Source organism: Pristiophorus japonicus, unplaced genomic scaffold (genome assembly GCF_044704955.1).
Source record: "Pristiophorus japonicus isolate sPriJap1 unplaced genomic scaffold, sPriJap1.hap1 HAP1_SCAFFOLD_673, whole genome shotgun sequence".
Classification (NCBI taxonomy): domain Eukaryota; kingdom Metazoa; phylum Chordata; class Chondrichthyes; family Pristiophoridae; genus Pristiophorus; species Pristiophorus japonicus.
Window position 1 is genome coordinate 125,001 of NW_027254586.1, and position 20,042 is coordinate 145,042.

At 53.6% G+C, this 20,042-nt stretch overlaps 1 protein-coding gene across 1 annotated transcript in view; it reads right to left on the bottom strand.

Annotated features, from left to right (window-relative positions):
- LOC139256017 (perforin-1-like) overlaps window positions 1–19,238 on the bottom strand; it is a 25,304-nt gene extending 6,066 nt beyond the window's left edge. The window contains 2 exon segments of the mRNA XM_070874083.1: window positions 1,519–2,340; window positions 19,095–19,238. Of these exon segments, the coding sequence (XP_070730184.1) occupies window positions 1,519–2,274 (756 nt within the window). The 5' untranslated portion in view covers window positions 2,275–2,340; window positions 19,095–19,238.
- Between the last annotated feature and the right edge of the window lie 804 nt (window positions 19,239–20,042).

Below are 20,042 nucleotides of genomic sequence, written 5' to 3' on the forward strand. Positions count from 1 at the left end.
AGGCCACTTGTGGGGGGTGGGGGGCATCAGTGTGTGTTATATCGAGCTGCATGGACGTTATGTCTGACGATTATGTTGTTGTGATTACTTCTTCAATAAGGAGGGAGAAGTGTAACATGGAGTTGCACCCAGTGGACTATTGTGGTACTGCGACACGTGTGTATGTGTCTGAGTGTGTGTGTGTGTGTGTATGTATGTGGGGAGGAGGGGATCAGTGTGTTGGGGGGGGGCTCACTGTGTGTTATATCGAGCTGCATGCACGTTATGTCTAAAGATTATGTTTTTCTAATTACTTCTTCAATCAGGAGGGAGAAGTGTAAAATGGAGCTCCAACTAGTGGGCTGTTGTGGTGCTGTGATGCACATGTTGTGTTGGGGGGGGGTCAGTGTGTTGGGGAGGCTCATTGTGTGTTATATCGAGCTGCGTGTACGTTATGTCTGACGATTATGTTGTTAGAATTACTTCTTCAATCAGGAGGAAGGAGAAGTGTAAAATGGGGCTCCACCTCGTGGGCTGCTGTGCTGCTGTGATGCACATGTTGTGTTTGGGGGGGTGGGGGTCAGTGTGTTCAGGGGGGGCTCACTGTGTGTTATATCGAGCTGCGTGCACGTTATGTCTAAAGATGATGTTTTTCTAATTACTTCTTCAATCAGGAGGGAGAAGTGTAAAATGGAGTTGCACCCAGTGGAATATTGTGGTACTGCGACACATGTGTGTGTGTGTGTGTGTGTGTGTGTGTATGTATGTGGGGAGGGGGGTCAGTGTGTTGGGGGGCGGCTCACTGTGTGTTATATCGAGCTGTATGCACGTTATGTCCAAAGGTTTTGTTTTTACAATTACTTCTTCAACCAGGAGGAAGAAGTGTAACATGGAGCTCCACCTCGTGGGTTGCTGTGGTGCTGTGATGCACATGTTGTGTTGGGGCGGGGGGGTCAGTGTGTTGGGGGGGCTCACTGTGTGTTATATCCAGCTGCATGCACGTTATGTCTAAAGATTATGTTTTTCTAATTACTTCTTCAATCAGGAGGGAGAAGTGTAAAATGGAGCTCCACCTTGTGGGCTGCTGTGGTGCTGTGATGCACATGTTGTGTTGGGGCGGGGGGGTCAGTGTGTTGGGGGTGGGGGGGGCTCACTGTGTGTTATATCCAGCTGCATGCACGTTATGTCTAAAGATGATGTTTTATAATTACTTCTTCAATCAGGAGAGAGAAGTGTAAAATGGAGCTCCACCTCGTGGGCTGCTGTGGTGCTGTGATGCACATGTTGTGTTGCGGCGGGGGGGGGGGGGTGTCAGTGTGCTGGAGGGGGGGGCTCACTGTGTGTTATATGGAGCTGCATGCACATTATGTCTGACGATTATGTTGTTATAATTACTTCTTCAATCAGGAGGGAGAAGTGTAAAATGGAGCTCCACCTCGTGGGCTGCTGTGGTGCAGTGATGCACATGTTGTGTTGGGGGGGGTCAGTGTGAGTGGGGGGTCAGGGTGTGGGTATTTGGGGGGGGGGGTTTCTCCTCACCTCCTCCACGGTCAGACCCTCGGACGCCACCTGGCAGGTGCGCATGGCGGTCACGTCGCGGAACAGGCCGCCCAGCCTCGCGGCCCGGATGTAGTGCGTGCCGAAGAGGTGCAGGAAGCGCTGGTAGAAGAAGCGGGTGTCGGGGCCCAGCCGCCGGGGCAGGCCGCGCAGCAGCTGCCGGAACTGGGGGGCCAGGGGCGGCCGGTGGGCCAACCGGCACTCGTACAGCTGGCAGCGGAACTCCTGGCTGGCGAAGGTGTAGCGGTCGCTGGCCGCCCGCTTGCGGCCGAACTCGGCCTCCCGGGAGTGGGAGCCGGCCGTCACTGCCCTGGCCCCGGCGTTGGGGCTCGGCTGGACGTCCAGCCCGGCGCTCCAGGACTGGTCCACCCCTGTGCGGCCGGAGGCCTCCAGCTCGGCCGCCGACTCCAGCAGGGTGCTGGTCAGCTGCCGGCGGCACTCTTGCCGCACCCGCCAGTCCACGGCGGCCCGGGGCAGGCGCTGGGCCGCGCCCCCCATCAGCGCGTTGCGGCACAGGGTGCAGGCCCCGCCCGCCAGCCTCCAGGAGCTCACGTCCACCGCGTAGGCCCCGGTCCTGCGCAGCCGCACCACGTCGTAGCCCTCGCCCAGCAGGTCGACGCCGGGCGCCGGGCGCGCCCGCTTGCACTCGTTGGCCGAGCCCACCTCGCAGTCGCCGCCCGCCCCGGGGGCCGACGCTGTGACCAGGAGCAGGAGGAGGCGGGGCCAGCCGGGCGCCATGGCGACGAGGGTCGGTCAGCTCCAACCGGCCGCGCGCAAGCTCCGCAGTCGTCTTCGGCTGGAGATCTAGGAGGAGGAGGAGGAGCAACTGTGAGATCTTCGGACGTCACGACACAGGCGCGCGACAAGATGGCCCCGAACGCAATCGCGATCGCAGGGATTGAGTGTGATATCTCCAAGCTACTAAGCTGGGCGGCGGTGTGAGCTGTGAGGCTGCAGGGTGACTTGGGACAGGCTAGGTGAGCGGGCAAATGCGTGGCCGATGCAGTACAACGTGGATAAACAGAAGAACATAAGAATGAGGAACAGGAGTCGGCCACCCGGCCCCTCGAGCCTGCTCCGCCACTCAACAAGATCGCGGCTGATCTGGCCGTGGACTCAGCTCCACTTACCCGCCCCGCTCCCCGTAACTGTGAGGTTATATCCACTTTGGGGGCAAAAACAGGAAGGCAGAATATTATCTGAGTGGCGACAGATTAGGAAAAGGGGGAGGTGCAACGAGACCCGGGTGTCATGGGACATCAGCCATTGAAAGTTGGCCATGCAGGTACAGCAGGCGGTGAAGAAGGCAAATGGTATGTTGGCCTTTCATAGCGAGGGGATTTGAGTATAGGAGCAGGGAGGTCTTGCTGCAGTTGTACAGGGCCTTGGTGAGGCCACACCTGGAGTATTGTGTGCAGTTTTGGTCTTCTAATCTGAGGAAGGACGTTCTTGCTATTGAGGGAGTGCAGCGAAGGTTCACCAGACTGATTCCCGGGATGGCAGGACTGACATATGAAGAACGACTGGATCGACTAGGCTTATATTCACTGGAGTTTAGAAGAATGAGAGGGGATCTCATAGAAACGTATAATATTCTGACGGGATTGGACAGGTTAGATGCAGGAAGAATGTTCCCGATGTTGGGGAAGTCCAGAACCAGGGGTCACAGTCTAAGGATAAGGGGTAAGCCATTTAGGACCGAGATGAGGAGAAACTTCTTCACTCAGAGAATTGTGAACCTGTGGAATTCTCTACCACAGAAAGTTGTTGAGGCCAATTCGTTAGATATATTCAAAAGGGAGTTAGATGTGGCCCTTACAGCTAAAGGGATCAAGGGGTATGGAGAGAAAGCAGGAATGGGGTACTGAGGGAATGATCAGCCATGATCATATTGAATGGTGGTGCAGGCTCAAAGGGCCGAATGGCCTACTCCTGCACCTATTTTCTAAGTTTCTATGTTTCTATGCCCCGTGCCCCATAACCTTTTATTAGAAACATAGAAAAAGGAGCAGTAGTCGGCCATTCGGTCCTTCGATCCTGCACCGCCATTCAATATGATCATGGCTGATCCTCTATCTCAACACCATATTCCCGCTTTCTCACCATACCCCTTGATGCCTCTTGTGTCTAGAAATCTATCTGTCTCGCTCTTAAGTATATTCAGTGACTTGGCCTCCACAGCCTTCTGTGGCAGAGAATTGCACAGGTTCACCACCCTCGGAGTGAAAACATTATTGTTATTACATCAGTAGTTGTTATTACTTCAGCACTCCACTAGGCGGAGCTCTGTGTCACCTCTCCCTCCTTATTGAAGAAGTTATTCATAACAAAATAACCCTGATACATAACTTGCATGGTTATACACAACTAAGGATATTAACTTATTTTTACCTATTCGCAAATCTAACTAAACCACTGGTTTTCACTTGCGAAGAGAATACCTTCATTCGCGAACAGAACTTTCCAATCTTGTTGTAGGACTGTGATTCATTCTAGGCTGCGCCTGAGGAGAGTTTTTCTCCAAGGTCAACCCTTGATCTACATGTGGACTCTCTACAACTTCAGACTGTTTGTCTGCCTGACTCGGGCTCAGACTTAAATTCTGACTTTCTCGTGGACTTGTTTTGAGTACAACTGATGTAGGATTTGCGACTGGGACTCTACTTGTAACAAGACTATCGGACTCATCAGAAATAATTGAATCATTCCTGCTTTCAACTCCTACCACATCTGTCGATAAAATAAAACAAACCTAACGTGTCCATGATCAAACATCTTGACCGAGTATGTGCGAGGGTCACATATCTTCACTACGCTTCCTGGTAAGCACTTTAAACAAAGGAGTTGAATGTAATATCTCCAGGTTTGCAGATGACACTAAGCTGGGTGGCAGTGTGAGCTGTGAGGAGGACACTAAGAGGCTGCAGGGTGACTTGGACAGGTCAGGTGAGTGGGCAAATGCATGGCAGATGCAGTATAATGTGGATAAGTGTGAGGTTATCCACTTTGGTGGCAAAAACAGGAAGGCAGAATATTATCTGAATGGTGGCAGATTAGGAAAAGGGGAGGTGCAACGAGACCTGGGTGTCATGCTACATCAGTCATTGAAAGTTGGCATGCAGGTACAGCAGGCGGTGAAGAAGGCAAATGGCATGTTGGCCTTCATAGCGAGGGGATTTGAGTATAGGAGCAGGGAGGTCTTACTGCAGTTGTACAGGGCCTTGATGAGACCACAGCTGGAGTATTGTGTGCAGTTTTGGTCTCCTAATCTGAGGAAGGACATTCTTGCTATTGAGGGAGTGCAGCGAAGGTTCACCAGACTGAATCCCGGGATGGCGGGACTGACATATGAAGAAAGACTGGATCGACTGGGCTTATATTCACTGGAGTTTAGAAGAATGAGAGGGAATCTCATAGAAACATATAAAATTCTGACGGGATTGGACAGGTTCGATGCGGGAAGAATGTTCCCGATGTTGGGGAAGTCCAGAACCAGGGGTCACAGTCTAAGGATAAGGGGTAAGCCATTTAGGACCGAGATGAGGAGAAACTTCTTCACTCAGAGAATTGCGAACCTGTGGAATTCCCTGCCACAGAAATTTGTTGAGGTCAGTTCGTTAGATATATTCAAAAGGGAGTTAGATGTGGCCCTTACGGCTAAAGGGATCAGGGGGTATGGAGAGAAAGCAGGAAAGGGGTATTGAAGTTGCATGATCAGCCATGATCATATTGAATGGTGGTGCAGGCTCGAAGGGCCGAATGGCCTACTCCTGCACCTATTTTCTATGTTTCTATGTTTAACCATTTATGGTGATGGTTCTTCACTCTCACCTTCTGAGTCAATTTCGCCCGTCTCTCTCTTACTCTACCTCTATCATGATTCTCTTTCTGCTTTAATTTTTTCTCTTTGACTGACTGTGCCAAGTTTGGCTTTCACAACGAGAACCTGGTTCGTGGCTGTCATTTGAGAGACAGCTCTGCTGGTGTTCTACCAGTAGTTGCATGAGAAGTATTGCGATAAGTAATCAGAAAATTTGAAGCAGTTTGTGGTCCAATGACAACTGCAGTTTCCTGGGATTTGGATGCAACATTTGTTTGATGAGGGCAGGTTTTACAATTTGTACAGTGCGCTCAGGGTGGTAAAACGGAACCTTGGTACGTCTCACGCCGTTTCTGCTCATGAACTGTGCAAATTCTTCTGAACAAAATTGCGCCCCATTATCAGACACAATTTCCTCCGGGAGACCGGATGAAGAAAACAATCTTCGCAAATTGTCTATCGTTTTACTTGTTGCTATTTTCTGCATTGCAATCACCTCTACCCACTTCGAATGACTATCACTCACTATGAACAAGTGCTGTCCTTCTAGCTGAGCAAAATCTACAGGTAATCTTTGCCACACCCTGGGAGGCCATTTCCATGGCTGTAAGTTAATGATGATGGTGTCTTGTTCACCGATTGATATGTTGTACACTGACTGACGATGTACTCTATCTCTTTATCTAATCCTGGCCACCATAAGTCACTGCGTGCAAAACTCTTGGTTAAGCACATTCCCAGCTGCTGGTCATGGAGGTCTCCTAACAATTTGGACCTGAACTTATTTGGGATAACCGCTCTTGCTCCCCACATGATACAATCTTTATCCACTGACAATTTATTCCTACGAATTAAGTATGGATGAATATCTTCCTCTGATACCTGGTTTGGCCAGCCATTTGTGATGTGAGGTTTAGACAGGTTAGATACAGGAAGAATGTTCCCAATGTTGGGGAAGTCCAGAACCAGGGGTCACAGTCTAAGGATAAGGGGTAAGCCATTTAGGGCCGAGATGAGGAGAAACTTCTTCACCCAGAGAGTGGTGAACCTGTGGAATTCTCTACCGCAGAGAGTTGTTGAGGCCAATTCACTAAATATATTCAAAAGGGAGTTAGATGAAGTCCTTACTATTCGGGGGATCAAGGGGTATGGCGAGAAAGCAGAAAGGGGGTACTGAAGTTGCATGTTCAGCCATGAACTCATTGAATGGCGGTGCAGGCTAGAAGGGCTGAATGGCCTGCTCCTGCACCTATTTTCCATGTTTCTATGTTTCTATGTTTCTATGTAATCATATACCTTTGACATAACTGGGCCACGCTTGGTTGCTCTACCAATCTCTCCATCAATGTACGAAAAATAGAACACTTCTTCCCGATCGGGTGTAACTTGTGATGGGGATGGCAACCTGGACAGAGCTTCAGCATTACTGCGATCAGCTGATCGTCTGTACTCAATGTCATACGTACATGCTGACAAAATCAAAGCCCATCTCTGCATTCTGGCTGCAGCCAAGGTTGGAACGAGGGACTTTTGATGGAGGATTGCTGTTTGTAACTAACGTAAACTTGTGCCCAAGCAAGAATTGGTGAAACTGCATGAAAAATTAATGCCAAAGCTTCCCTTTCGATCTGCACAGAATTAGGCTCACTGGCACTGAGAGTGTGTGAAGCAAAAGCAATTGGTCTCGACCTGCGTCAACAGGAAATATCACCGTCAGGGACCGCTTTTAAAGAGGGGGGAAAGGACAGTGTATCTAACGCACTGTGACACCCGGTCCCAGAGGGGGAAAGGACAGTGTATCTAAAGCACTGTGACACCCGGTCCCAGAGGGGGAAAGGACAGTGTATCTAACGCACTGTGACACCCGGTCCCAGAGGGGGAAAGGAAAGTGTATCTAACGCACTGTGACACCCGGTCCCAGAGGGGGAAAGGACAGTGTATCTGGCCCCTTGGCCCTTCCCCTTGCATCCGTGAGGCTCTTGGTGATGAGGTTGAGAATGTTCGAGAAGGGTGAGCCCTTGTCATGGAAAGTGTCTGCATGACTTGACTGTCGGAAGTTGCAGGGAGGGTGTTGGTTTCAGTGCTGGTATTTTGTGAGTCCTGGTGGACTCCAACAAACCTGTTACCCTAAGCCTGTACTGTGGCCAAACAGACTTCACACCTACTCACCAATGTTCCTCCCTAACCTTCAAGTTGAAAGCTTGAGGGGAACCGAATGACTCAGCCTCTAGTCCTGTATCTCTTTCTAATTAACATCAAAGGCAATCCCTCGGAATCGAGGAAGACTTGCTTCCCACACCTAACATGAGTCCTTCGGTGGCTGAACAGCCCAATATGGGGAACCACAGTCCCTGTCACAGGTGGGACAGACAGACGTTGAGGGAAGGGGAGGGTGGGACTGGTTTGCCGCACGCTCCTTCCGCTGCCTGCGCTTGGTTTCTGCGCGCTCTCGGCGACGAGACTCGAGGTGCTCAGCGCCCTCCCGGATGCACTCCCTCCACTTAGGGGCGGACTGGTCTTTGGGCCCAGGGACTCCCAGGTGTCGGTGGGGATGTTGCACTTTATATCAGGGAGGGCTTTGAGGGTGGTCCCTTGTAACGTTTCCTCTGCCCCACCTTTGGCCCGTTTGCCCGTGAAGGAGTTCCGAGTAGAGCGCTTGCTTTGGGGATTCTCGTGTCTGGGGGGGACGTGCGGACAATGTGGCCCTGCCCAGCGGAGCTGGTCGAGTGTGGTCAGTGCTTCGATGCTGGGGATGTTGGCCTGGTGGAGGATGCGAATTAACAATGCCTCGCAGTTAAACAGCACCTTTCCCATCCCATTGCCGTTTGGAAAAGTATTGGCTCATAAGTCAAGAATTCAGCATGGATTTGTTCAATTAATGAAACATCCCCACTCCCCGCCGAATCCCCCGATGTACTGTCCAGCCTGTAACTCAATCCCAGGGCAGGTACAGGGGGTTAGATACAGAGTAAAGCTCCCTCTATACAGTCTCATCAAACACTCCCAGGGCAGGTACAGGGGGTTAGATACAGAGTAAAGCTCCCTCTACACTGTCCCATCAAACACTCCCAGGGCAGGTACAGGGGGTTAGATACAGAATAAAGCTCCCTCTACACTGTCCCATCAAACACTCCCAGGGCAGGTACAGGGGGTTAGATACAGAGTAAAGCTCCCTCTACACTGTCCCATCAAACACTCCCAGGGCAGGTACAGGGGGTTAGATACAGAGTAAAGCTCCCTCTACACTGTCCCATCAAACACTCCCAGGGCAGGTACAGGGGGTTAGATACAGAGTAAAGCTCCCTCTACACTGTCCCATCAAACACTCCCAGGGCAGGTACAGCACGGGGTTAGATACAGAGTAAAGCTCCCTCTACACTATCCCATCAAACACTCCCAGGGCAGGTACAGCACGGGGTTAGATACAGAGTAAAGCTCCCTCTACACTGTCCCATCAAACACTCCCAGGGCATGTACAACACGGGGTTAAATACAGAGTAAAGCTCCCTCTACAATGTCCTATCAAACTCTCCCAGGGCATGTATAACACAGGGTTAGATACAGAGTAAAGCTCCATCTACACTGTCCCCTGAAACACTCCCAGGGCAGGTACAGCACGGGGTTAGATACAGAGTAAAGCTCCCTCAACACTGCCTCATCAAACTCTCCCAGGGCAGATGCAGCACGGGGTTAGATACAGAGTAAAGCTCCCTCTACACTGTCCCATCAAACACTCCCAGGGCAGGTACAGCACGGGGTTAGATAGAGAGTAAAGCTCCCTCTACACTGTCCCATCAAACACTCCCAGGGCAGGTACAGCACGGGGTTAGATACAGAGTAAAGCTCCCTCTGCACTGTCCCATCAAACACTCCCAGGGCAGGTACAGCACGGGGTTAGATGCAGAGTAAAGCTCTCCCGACGCTGTCCCATCAAACACTCCCAGGGCAGGTACAGCACGGAGTTAGATACAGAGTAAAGCTCCCTTGCACTGTCCCCATCAAACAATCCCACGGCAGGTACAGGGGGTTAGATACAGAGTAAAGCTCCCTCTACACTGTCCCATCAAAAATTCCCAGTGCAGATACAGCACGGGGTTAGATACAGAGTAAAGCTCCCTCTACACTGTCCCATCAAACATTCCCAGGGCAGGTACAGGGGGTTAGATACAGAGTAAAGCTCCCTCTACACTGTCCTAACAAACTCTCCTAGGGCATGTACAACACGGGGTTATATACAGAGTAAAGCTCCATCTACATTGTATCCTGAAACACTCCCAGGGCAGGTACAGCACGGGGTTAGATACAGAATAAAGCTCCCTCTGCACTGTCCCATCAAACACTCCCAGGGCAGGTACAGCACGGGGTTAGATACAGAGTAAAGCTCCATCTACACTGTTCCCTGAAACACTCCCAGGGCAGGTGCAGCACGGGGTTAGATACAGCGTAAAGCTCCCTCTACACTGTCCATCAAACACTCCCAGGGCAGGTACAGCACGGGGTTAGATACAGAGTAAAGCTCCCTCTACACTGTTCCATCAAACACTCCCAGGGCAGGTACAGCACGGGATTAGATACAGAGTAAAGCTCCCTCTACACTGTCCATCAAACACTCCCAGGGCAGGTACAGCACGGGGTTAGATACAGAGTCAAGCTCCCTCTACACTGTCCCATCAAACACTCCCAGGGCAGGTACAGAACGAGGTTAGATACAGATTAAAGCTCCCTCTACACTGTCCCATCAAACACTCCCAGGGCAGGTACAGCATGAGGTTAGATACAGATTAAAGCTCCCTTTACACTGTCCCATCAAACACTCCCAGGGCAGGTACAGCACGGGGTTAGATACAGAGTAAAGCTCCCTCTACACTGTCCCATCAAACACTCCCAGGGCAGGTACAGGGGGCTAGATACAGAGTAAAGCTCCCTCTACACTGTCCCATCAAACACTCCCAGGGCAGGTACAGGGGGTTAGATACAGAGTAATGCTCCCTCTACACTGTCCCATCAAACACTCCCAGGGCAGGTACAGCACGGGGTTAGATACAGAGTAAAGCTCCCTCTACACTGTCCCATCAAACATTCCCAGGGCAGGTACAGGGGGTTAGATACAGAGTAAAGCTCCCTCTACACTGTCCTATCAAACTCTCCCAGGGCAGGTACAGCACGGGGTTAGATACAGAGTAAAGCTCCATCTACACTGTTCCCTGAAACACTCCCAGGGCAGGTACAGCACGGGGTTAGATACAGAATAAAGCTCCCTCTGCACTGTCCCATCAAACATTCCCAGGGCAGGTACAGCACGGGGTTAGATACAGAGTAAAGCTCCATCTACACTGTTCCCTGAAACACTCCCAAGGCAGGTGCAGCACGGGGTTAGATACAGCGTAAAGTTCCCTCTACACTGTCCATCAAACACTCCCAGGGCAGGTACAGGGGGCTAGATACAGAGTAAAACTCCCTCTACACTGTCCCATCAAACACTCCCAGGGCAGGTACAGGGGGTTAGATACAGAGTAATGCTCCCTCTACACTGTCCCATCAAACACTCCCAGGGCAGGTACAGCACGGGGTTAGATACAGAGTAAAGCTCCCTCTACACTGTCCCATCAAACTCTCCCAGGGCAGGTACAGCACGGGGTTAGATACAGAGTAAAGCTCCATCTACACTGTTCCCTGAAACACTCCCAGGGCAGGTGCAGCACGGGGTTAGATACAGCGTAAAGCTCCCTCTACACTGTCCCCATCAAACACTCCCAGGGCAGGTACAGGGGGTTAGATACAGAGTAAAGCTCCCTCTACACTGTCCATCAAACACTCCCAGGGCAGGTACAGGGGGTTAGATACAGAGTAAAGCTCCCTCTACACTGTCCCATCAAACATTCCCAGGGCAGGTACAGCACGGGGTTAGATACAGAGTAAAGCTCCATCTACACTGTTCCCTGAAACACTCCCAGGGCAGGTGCAGCACGGGGTTAGATACAGCGTAAAGATCCCTCTACACTGTCCATCAAACACTCCCAGGGCAGGTACAGGGGGTTAGATACAGAATAAAGCTCCCTCTACACTGTCCCATCAAACACTCCCAGGGCAGGTACAGGGGGTTAGATACAGAGTAAAGCTCCCTCTACACTGTCCCATCAAACACTCCCAGGGCAGGTACAGGGGGTTAGATACAGAGTAAAGCTCCCTCTACACTGTCCCATCAAACACTCCCAGGGCAGGTACAGGGGGTTAGATACAGAGTAAAGCTCCCTCTACACTGTCCCATCAAACACTCCCAGGGCAGGTACAGCACGGGGTTAGATACAGAGTAAAGCTCCCTCTACACTATCCCATCAAACACTCCCAGGGCAGGTACAGCACGGGGTTAGATACAGAGTAAAGCTCCCTCTACACTGTCCCATCAAACACTCCCAGGGCATGTACAACACGGGGTTAAATACAGAGTAAAGCTCCCTCTACAATGTCCTATCAAACTCTCCCAGGGCATGTATAACACAGGGTTAGATACAGAGTAAAGCTCCATCTACACTGTCCCCTGAAACACTCCCAGGGCAGGTACAGCACGGGGTTAGATACAGAGTAAAGCTCCCTCAACACTGCCTCATCAAACTCTCCCAGGGCAGATGCAGCACGGGGTTAGATACAGAGTAAAGCTCCCTCTACACTGTCCCATCAAACACTCCCAGGGCAGGTACAGCACGGGGTTAGATAGAGAGTAAAGCTCCCTCTACACTGTCCCATCAAACACTCCCAGGGCAGGTACAGCACGGGGTTAGATACAGAGTAAAGCTCCCTCTGCACTGTCCCATCAAACACTCCCAGGGCAGGTACAGCACGGGGTTAGATGCAGAGTAAAGCTCTCCCGACGCTGTCCCATCAAACACTCCCAGGGCAGGTACAGCACGGAGTTAGATACAGAGTAAAGCTCCCTTGCACTGTCCCCATCAAACAATCCCACGGCAGGTACAGGGGGTTAGATACAGAGTAAAGCTCCCTCTACACTGTCCCATCAAAAATTCCCAGTGCAGATACAGCACGGGGTTAGATACAGAGTAAAGCTCCCTCTACACTGTCCCATCAAACATTCCCAGGGCAGGTACAGGGGGTTAGATACAGAGTAAAGCTCCCTCTACACTGTCCTAACAAACTCTCCTAGGGCATGTACAACACGGGGTTATATACAGAGTAAAGCTCCATCTACATTGTATCCTGAAACACTCCCAGGGCAGGTACAGCACGGGGTTAGATACAGAATAAAGCTCCCTCTGCACTGTCCCATCAAACACTCCCAGGGCAGGTACAGCACGGGGTTAGATACAGAGTAAAGCTCCATCTACACTGTTCCCTGAAACACTCCCAGGGCAGGTGCAGCACGGGGTTAGATACAGCGTAAAGCTCCCTCTACACTGTCCATCAAACACTCCCAGGGCAGGTACAGCACGGGGTTAGATACAGAGTAAAGCTCCCTCTACACTGTTCCATCAAACACTCCCAGGGCAGGTACAGCACGGGATTAGATACAGAGTAAAGCTCCCTCTACACTGTCCATCAAACACTCCCAGGGCAGGTACAGCACGGGGTTAGATACAGAGTCAAGCTCCCTCTACACTGTCCCATCAAACACTCCCAGGGCAGGTACAGAACGAGGTTAGATACAGATTAAAGCTCCCTCTACACTGTCCCATCAAACACTCCCAGGGCAGGTACAGCATGAGGTTAGATACAGATTAAAGCTCCCTTTACACTGTCCCATCAAACACTCCCAGGGCAGGTACAGCACGGGGTTAGATACAGAGTAAAGCTCCCTCTACACTGTCCCATCAAACACTCCCAGGGCAGGTACAGGGGGCTAGATACAGAGTAAAGCTCCCTCTACACTGTCCCATCAAACACTCCCAGGGCAGGTACAGGGGGTTAGATACAGAGTAATGCTCCCTCTACACTGTCCCATCAAACACTCCCAGGGCAGGTACAGCACGGGGTTAGATACAGAGTAAAGCTCCCTCTACACTGTCCCATCAAACATTCCCAGGGCAGGTACAGGGGGTTAGATACAGAGTAAAGCTCCCTCTACACTGTCCTATCAAACTCTCCCAGGGCAGGTACAGCACGGGGTTAGATACAGAGTAAAGCTCCATCTACACTGTTCCCTGAAACACTCCCAGGGCAGGTACAGCACGGGGTTAGATACAGAATAAAGCTCCCTCTGCACTGTCCCATCAAACATTCCCAGGGCAGGTACAGCACGGGGTTAGATACAGAGTAAAGCTCCATCTACACTGTTCCCTGAAACACTCCCAAGGCAGGTGCAGCACGGGGTTAGATACAGCGTAAAGTTCCCTCTACACTGTCCATCAAACACTCCCAGGGCAGGTACAGGGGGCTAGATACAGAGTAAAACTCCCTCTACACTGTCCCATCAAACACTCCCAGGGCAGGTACAGGGGGTTAGATACAGAGTAATGCTCCCTCTACACTGTCCCATCAAACACTCCCAGGGCAGGTACAGCACGGGGTTAGATACAGAGTAAAGCTCCCTCTACACTGTCCCATCAAACTCTCCCAGGGCAGGTACAGCACGGGGTTAGATACAGAGTAAAGCTCCATCTACACTGTTCCCTGAAACACTCCCAGGGCAGGTGCAGCACGGGGTTAGATACAGCGTAAAGCTCCCTCTACACTGTCCCCATCAAACACTCCCAGGGCAGGTACAGGGGGTTAGATACAGAGTAAAGCTCCCTCTACACTGTCCATCAAACACTCCCAGGGCAGGTACAGGGGGTTAGATACAGAGTAAAGCTCCCTCTACACTGTCCCATCAAACATTCCCAGGGCAGGTACAGCACGGGGTTAGATACAGAGTAAAGCTCCATCTACACTGTTCCCTGAAACACTCCCAGGGCAGGTGCAGCACGGGGTTAGATACAGCGTAAAGATCCCTCTACACTGTCCATCAAACACTCCCAGGGCAGGTACAGGGGGTTAGATACAGAGTAAAGCTCCCTCTACACTGTCCCATCAAACACTCCCAGGGCAGGTACAGGGGGTTAGATACAGAGTAATGCTCCCTCTACACTGTCGCATCAAACACTCCCAGGGTAGGTACAGCACGGGGTTAGATACAGAGTAAAGCTCCATCTACACTGTCCCATCAAAAATTCCCAGGGCAGGTACAGCATGGGGTTAGATACAGAGTAAAGCTCCCTCTACACTGTCCCATCAAACACTCCCAGGGCAGGTACAGCATGGGGTTAGATACAGAGTAAAGCTCCCTCTACACTGTCCCATCAAACACTCCCAGGGCAGGTACAGCACGGGGTTAGATACAGAGTAAAGCTCCCTCTACACTGTCCCATCAAACACTCCCAGGGCAGGTACAGCACAGGGTTAGATACAGAGTAAAGCTCCCTCTACACTGTCCCATCACACACTCCCAGGGCAGGTACAGGGGGTTAGATACAGAGTAAAGCTCCCTCTACACTGTCCCATCAAACACTCCCAGGGCAGGTAGAGCACGGGGGTTAGATAACTCACGGCGTGAAAGGGGGGTAGAGGCAGAAACCCTCACCACATTTAAAAAGTACTTGGATGTACACTTGAAGTGCCGTAACCGACAGGGCTACGGACCCAGAGCTGGAAAGTGGGATTCGGCTGGGTAGCTTGTTTTCAGCCGGCATGGACACGATGGGGCGAAATGGCCTCTGTCGCTGCTGTAAATGTCTCTCGTGCTATCATTCTGTGACCTGAGCGAGCCGGGTAGGCGGGCGATGTTGCAGAGGTGCAGATGTTCAGTGTGGAGTAAGCAATCGGCCTCGAGTGTGAAGTGCTCAGCGTGACACAGCTGGTTAGATCTTCAAGCTTCTCATCTCTGCTTACATAATATTCACCCCAGCAGTTACCGGCCACTCGGGTTTATGCTCCACACGAGTCTCCTCTCACCCCTCACCCCCTCAACGTATCCCTCAATCCCCCATTTATTTATCCAACTTTCCCCCTCGAAGCCCTCTTCCCTGCCTTTGACTCGACGCGACTATTCCAACGCACTCCTGGCCGGCCTCCCACATTCTACCCGACGTAAACTCGAGGTGATCCAAAACTCGGCTGCCCCCGTGTCCTAACTCACACCCAGTCCCACTCACCCATCACCCCCTGTGCTCACTGCCCCGTGTCCTAACTCGCACCCAGTCCCACTCACCCATCACCCCCTGTGCTCACTGCCCCCGTGTCCTAACTCGCACCGAGTCCCACTCACCCATCACCCCCTGTGCTCACTGCCCCCGTGTCCTAACTCGCACCGGGTCCCGCTCACCCATCACCCCCTGTGCTCACTGCCCCCGTGTCCTAACTCACACCCAGTCCCACTCACCCATCACCCCCTGTGCTCACTGCCCCCGTGTCCTAACTCACACCCAGTCCCGCTCACCCATCACCCCCTGTGCTCACTGCCCCCGTGTCCTAACTCACACCAAGTCCCACTCACCCATCACCCCCTGTGCTCACTGCCCCCGTGTCCTAACTCACACCCAGTCCCGCTCACCCATCACCCACTGTGCTCACTGCCCCGTGTCCTAACTCACACCCAGTCCCACTCACCCATCACCCCCTGTGCTCACTGCCCCCGTGTCCTAACTCACACCCAGTCCCGCTCACCCATCACCCCCTGTGCTCACTGCCCCCGTGTCCTAACTCACACCCAGTCCCACTCACCCATCACCCCCTGTGCTCACTGACCCCGTGTCCTAACTCGCACCCAGTCCCACTCACCCATCACCCCCTGTGCTCACTGACCCCGTGTCCTAACTCACACCAAGTCCCACTCACCCATCACCCCCTGTGCTCACTGCCCCCGTGTCCTAACTCACACCCAGTCCCGCTCACCCATCACCCACTGTGCTCACTGCCCCGTGTCCTAACTCACACCCAGTCCCACTCACCCATCACCCCCTGTGCTCACTGCCCCCGTGTCCTAACTCACACCCAGTCCCGCTCACCCATCACCCCCTGTGCTCACTGCCCCCGTGTCCTAACTCACACCCAGTCCCACTCACCCATCACCCCCTGTGCTCACTGACCCCGTGTCCTAACTCGCACCCAGTCCCACTCACCCATCACCCCCTGTGCTCACTGACCCCGTGTCCTAACTCACACCCAGTCCCACTCACCCATCACCCCCTGTGCTCACTGCCCCGTGTCCTAACTCGCACCGGGTCCCACTCACCCATCACCCCCTGTGCTCACTGCCCCGTGTCCTAACTCACACCCAGTCCCACTCACCCATCACCCCCTGTGCTCACTGCCCCGTGTCCTAACTCACACCCAGTCCCACTCACCCATCACCCCCTGTGCTCACTGCCCCCGTGTCCTAACTCACACCCAGTCCCACTCACCCATCACCCCCTGTGCTCACTGCCCCCGTGTCCTAACTCACACCCAGTCCCGCTCACCCATCACCCCCTGTGCTCACTGCCCCGTGTCCTAACTCGCACCGAGTCCCACTCACCCATCACCCCCTGTGCTCACTGCCCCATGTCCTAACTCACACCCAGTCCCACTCACCCATCACCCCCTGTGCTCACTGCCCCCGTGTCCTAACTCACACCCAGTCCCGCTCACCCATCACCCTCTGTGCTCACTGCCCCGTGTCCTAACTCACACCGAGTCCCGCTCACCCATCACCCCCTGTGCTCACTGACCGCGTGTCCTAACTCGCACCCATCACCCACTGTGCTCACTGCCCCGTGTCCTAACTCACACCGAGTCCCACTCACCCATCACCCACTGTGCTCACTGCCCCGTGTCCTAACTCACACCCAGTCCCACTCACCCATCACCCCCTGTGCTCACTGTCCCGTGTCCTAACTCGCACCGAGTCCCGCTCACCCATCACCCCCTGTGTTCACTGATCCCGTGTCCTAACTCGCACCGAGTCCCACTCACCCATCACCCCCTGTGCTCACTGACCCCGTGTCCTAACTCACACCCAGTCCCACTCACCCATCACCCCCTGTGCTCACTGCCCCCGTGTCCTAACTCGCACCGAGTCCCGCTCACCCATCACCCCCTGTGCTCACTGCCCCCGTGTCCTAACTCACACCGAGTCCCACTCACCCATCACCCCCTGTGCTCACTGACCCCGTGTCCTAACTCACACCGAGTCCCGCTCACCCATCACCCCCTGTGCTCGCTGTCCCGTGTCCTAACTCACACTCAGTCCCGCTCACCCATCACCCCCTGTGCTCACTGCCCCGTGTCCTAACTTGCACCCAGTCCCACTCACCCATCACCCCCTGTGCTCACTGCCCCGTGTCCTAACTCGCACCGAGTCCCGCTCACCCATCACCCCCTGTGCTCGCTGACCTACATTGGCACCCGGTTAAGCAACACCTCAATTTCAAAATTCTCATCCTTGTTTACAAATCCCTCCATGGCCCTCGCCCCCTCCCTATCTCTGTAACCTCCTCCAGCCCCACAACCCCCCCGAGATGTCTGCACTCCTCTAATTCTGCCCTCCTGATCATCCCTGATTATAATCGCTCCACCATCGGAGGCCGTGCCTTCTGTTGCCTGGGGCCCCAAGCTCTGGAACTCCCTCCCTAAACCTCTCCGCCTCTCTACCTCTCTCTCCTCCTTCGAGGCCTGGGCAGCACCCTCGCCTCTGAGTCAGCAAGTTGTAGGGTTCAAGTCTCACTCCAGAGACTTGAACTCAAAAATCTAGGCTGACACTCCCAGTGCAATACTGAGGGAGCCCCGCACTGTCGGAGGGACATTACTGAGGGAGCGCCGCACTGTCGGAAGGGCAGTACTGAGGGAGCGCCGCACTGTCGGAGGGGCAGTACTGAGGGAGCGCCGCACTGTCGGAGGGGCAGTACTGAGGGAGTGCCACACTGTCGGAGGGGCAGTACTGAGGGAGCGCCGCACTGTCGGAGGGACAGTGCTGAGGGAGCGCCGCACTGTCGGAGGGACAGTGCTGTGGGAGCGCCGCACTGTCGGAGGGACAGTGCTGTGGGAGAGGCGCACTGTCGGAGGGGCAGTACTGAGGGAGTGCTGCACTGTCGGAGGGGCAGTACTGAGGGAGTGCTGCACTGTCGGAGGGGCAGTACTGAGGGAGTGCTGCACTGTCGGAGGGGCAGTACTGAGGGAGTGCTGCACTGTCGGAGGTGCCGTCTTTCGGATGAGACGTTAAACCGAGGCCCCGTCTGCTCTCTCGGGTGGATGTAAAAGATCCCGGGGCACTATTTGGAAGAAGAGCAGGGGGAGTTCTCCCCGGTGTCCTGGGGCCAATATTTATCCCTCAATCAACATCACAAAAACAGATTATCTGGGTCATTATCACATCGCTGTGTGTGGGAGCTTGCTGTGCGCAAATCGGCGTTCCCCACAATACAACAGTGACCGCGCTCCAAAAAGCACTTCATTGGCTGTGAAGCGCTTTGGGACGTCCAGTGGTCGTGATTGGCGCTATCTAAACGCACGTCTTTCTCCTGAACACCCTCCTTTAAAACTGCGACCATTTCAAGTTGTTGTTGACGGCTCGGATGGGGCGACTTTATCGCGACAGAGGGGGTGTGCGCGCCACCCCCCCCCCCATGCCCACCCCCTCGCAATCGCCCCCTCCCCTCCCCTCCCCTCCCCTCCCCTCCCCCCATCACTGCCCCGCGAAGGGAAGCGAAGGCCGGGGGAGGGGGAAGGGAGTGGCGTTTCCCGCTCTCCCAGCCCAGCGTTAGTTAAAGCTCACCTGCTCAGGAGCGGACAGGCCTCGGACGCAAGGCCCCGCGACCTCCAGGGCACGGGCTCGCGCCGACGGAACGAATTGAGCGAGAGCGGGCCCGCGGGCCGGAGACTGCGTGCGGGCTGCGTTCCGTCGCAGGAAGAATGCCGCTCGAGGCGTCGGACAGGCAATAAATAAAAAGCTCCCTGCGAGGGGGCGAGCTTGTGGTCGGTCTCCACGGCAACCGGCACGGAGTGTGACTTCCTGCAGTCGTTTTTGACGTGCGTCGCGCGGTTAAACGGGCGACCACTGCAGTTGAACCAAACAGAGACTGTGTTTGAGAGCAGGGCCGAACTAAACCATCGGATGATTCTGCCTTCATTAAGCCTGCGGCCCTCTTAGTTTGTCAGCCCTTCACTTTAGGCCCTAATTTTGATGTCATTGACGCTAAATCTTTGCCACGATGTTTCATGCAGCAATATCATATATAACTGCATGATGATATCTTCAGAGGTGCAAAATATTGTGTCCTTATCGCTCAAAGTGTGTATAAAATTCTCATCATCATCGGCCGTCCCTCGGAATCGAGGAAGACTTGCTTCCATTCTTAACACGAGTCCTTCAGTGGCTGAACAGTCCAATACGAGAACCACAGTCCCTGTCGCAGGCGGGACAGACAGACGTTGAGGGAAGGGGAGGGTGGGACTGGTTTGCAGCACGCTCCTTCCGCTGCCTGCGCTTGGTTTCTGCACGCTCTCGGCGACGAGACTCGAGGTGCTCAGCGCCCCCTCCCGGATGCACTCCCTCCACTTGGGGGCGGACTGGTCTTTGGGCCCAGGGACTCCCAGATGTGGGTGGGGATGTTGCACTTTATATCAGGGAGGGGCTTTGAGGGTGGCCCCTTGTAACGTTTCCTCTGCCCGCCTTTGGCCCGTTTGCCCGTGAAGGAGTTCCGAGTAGAGCGCTTGCTTTGGG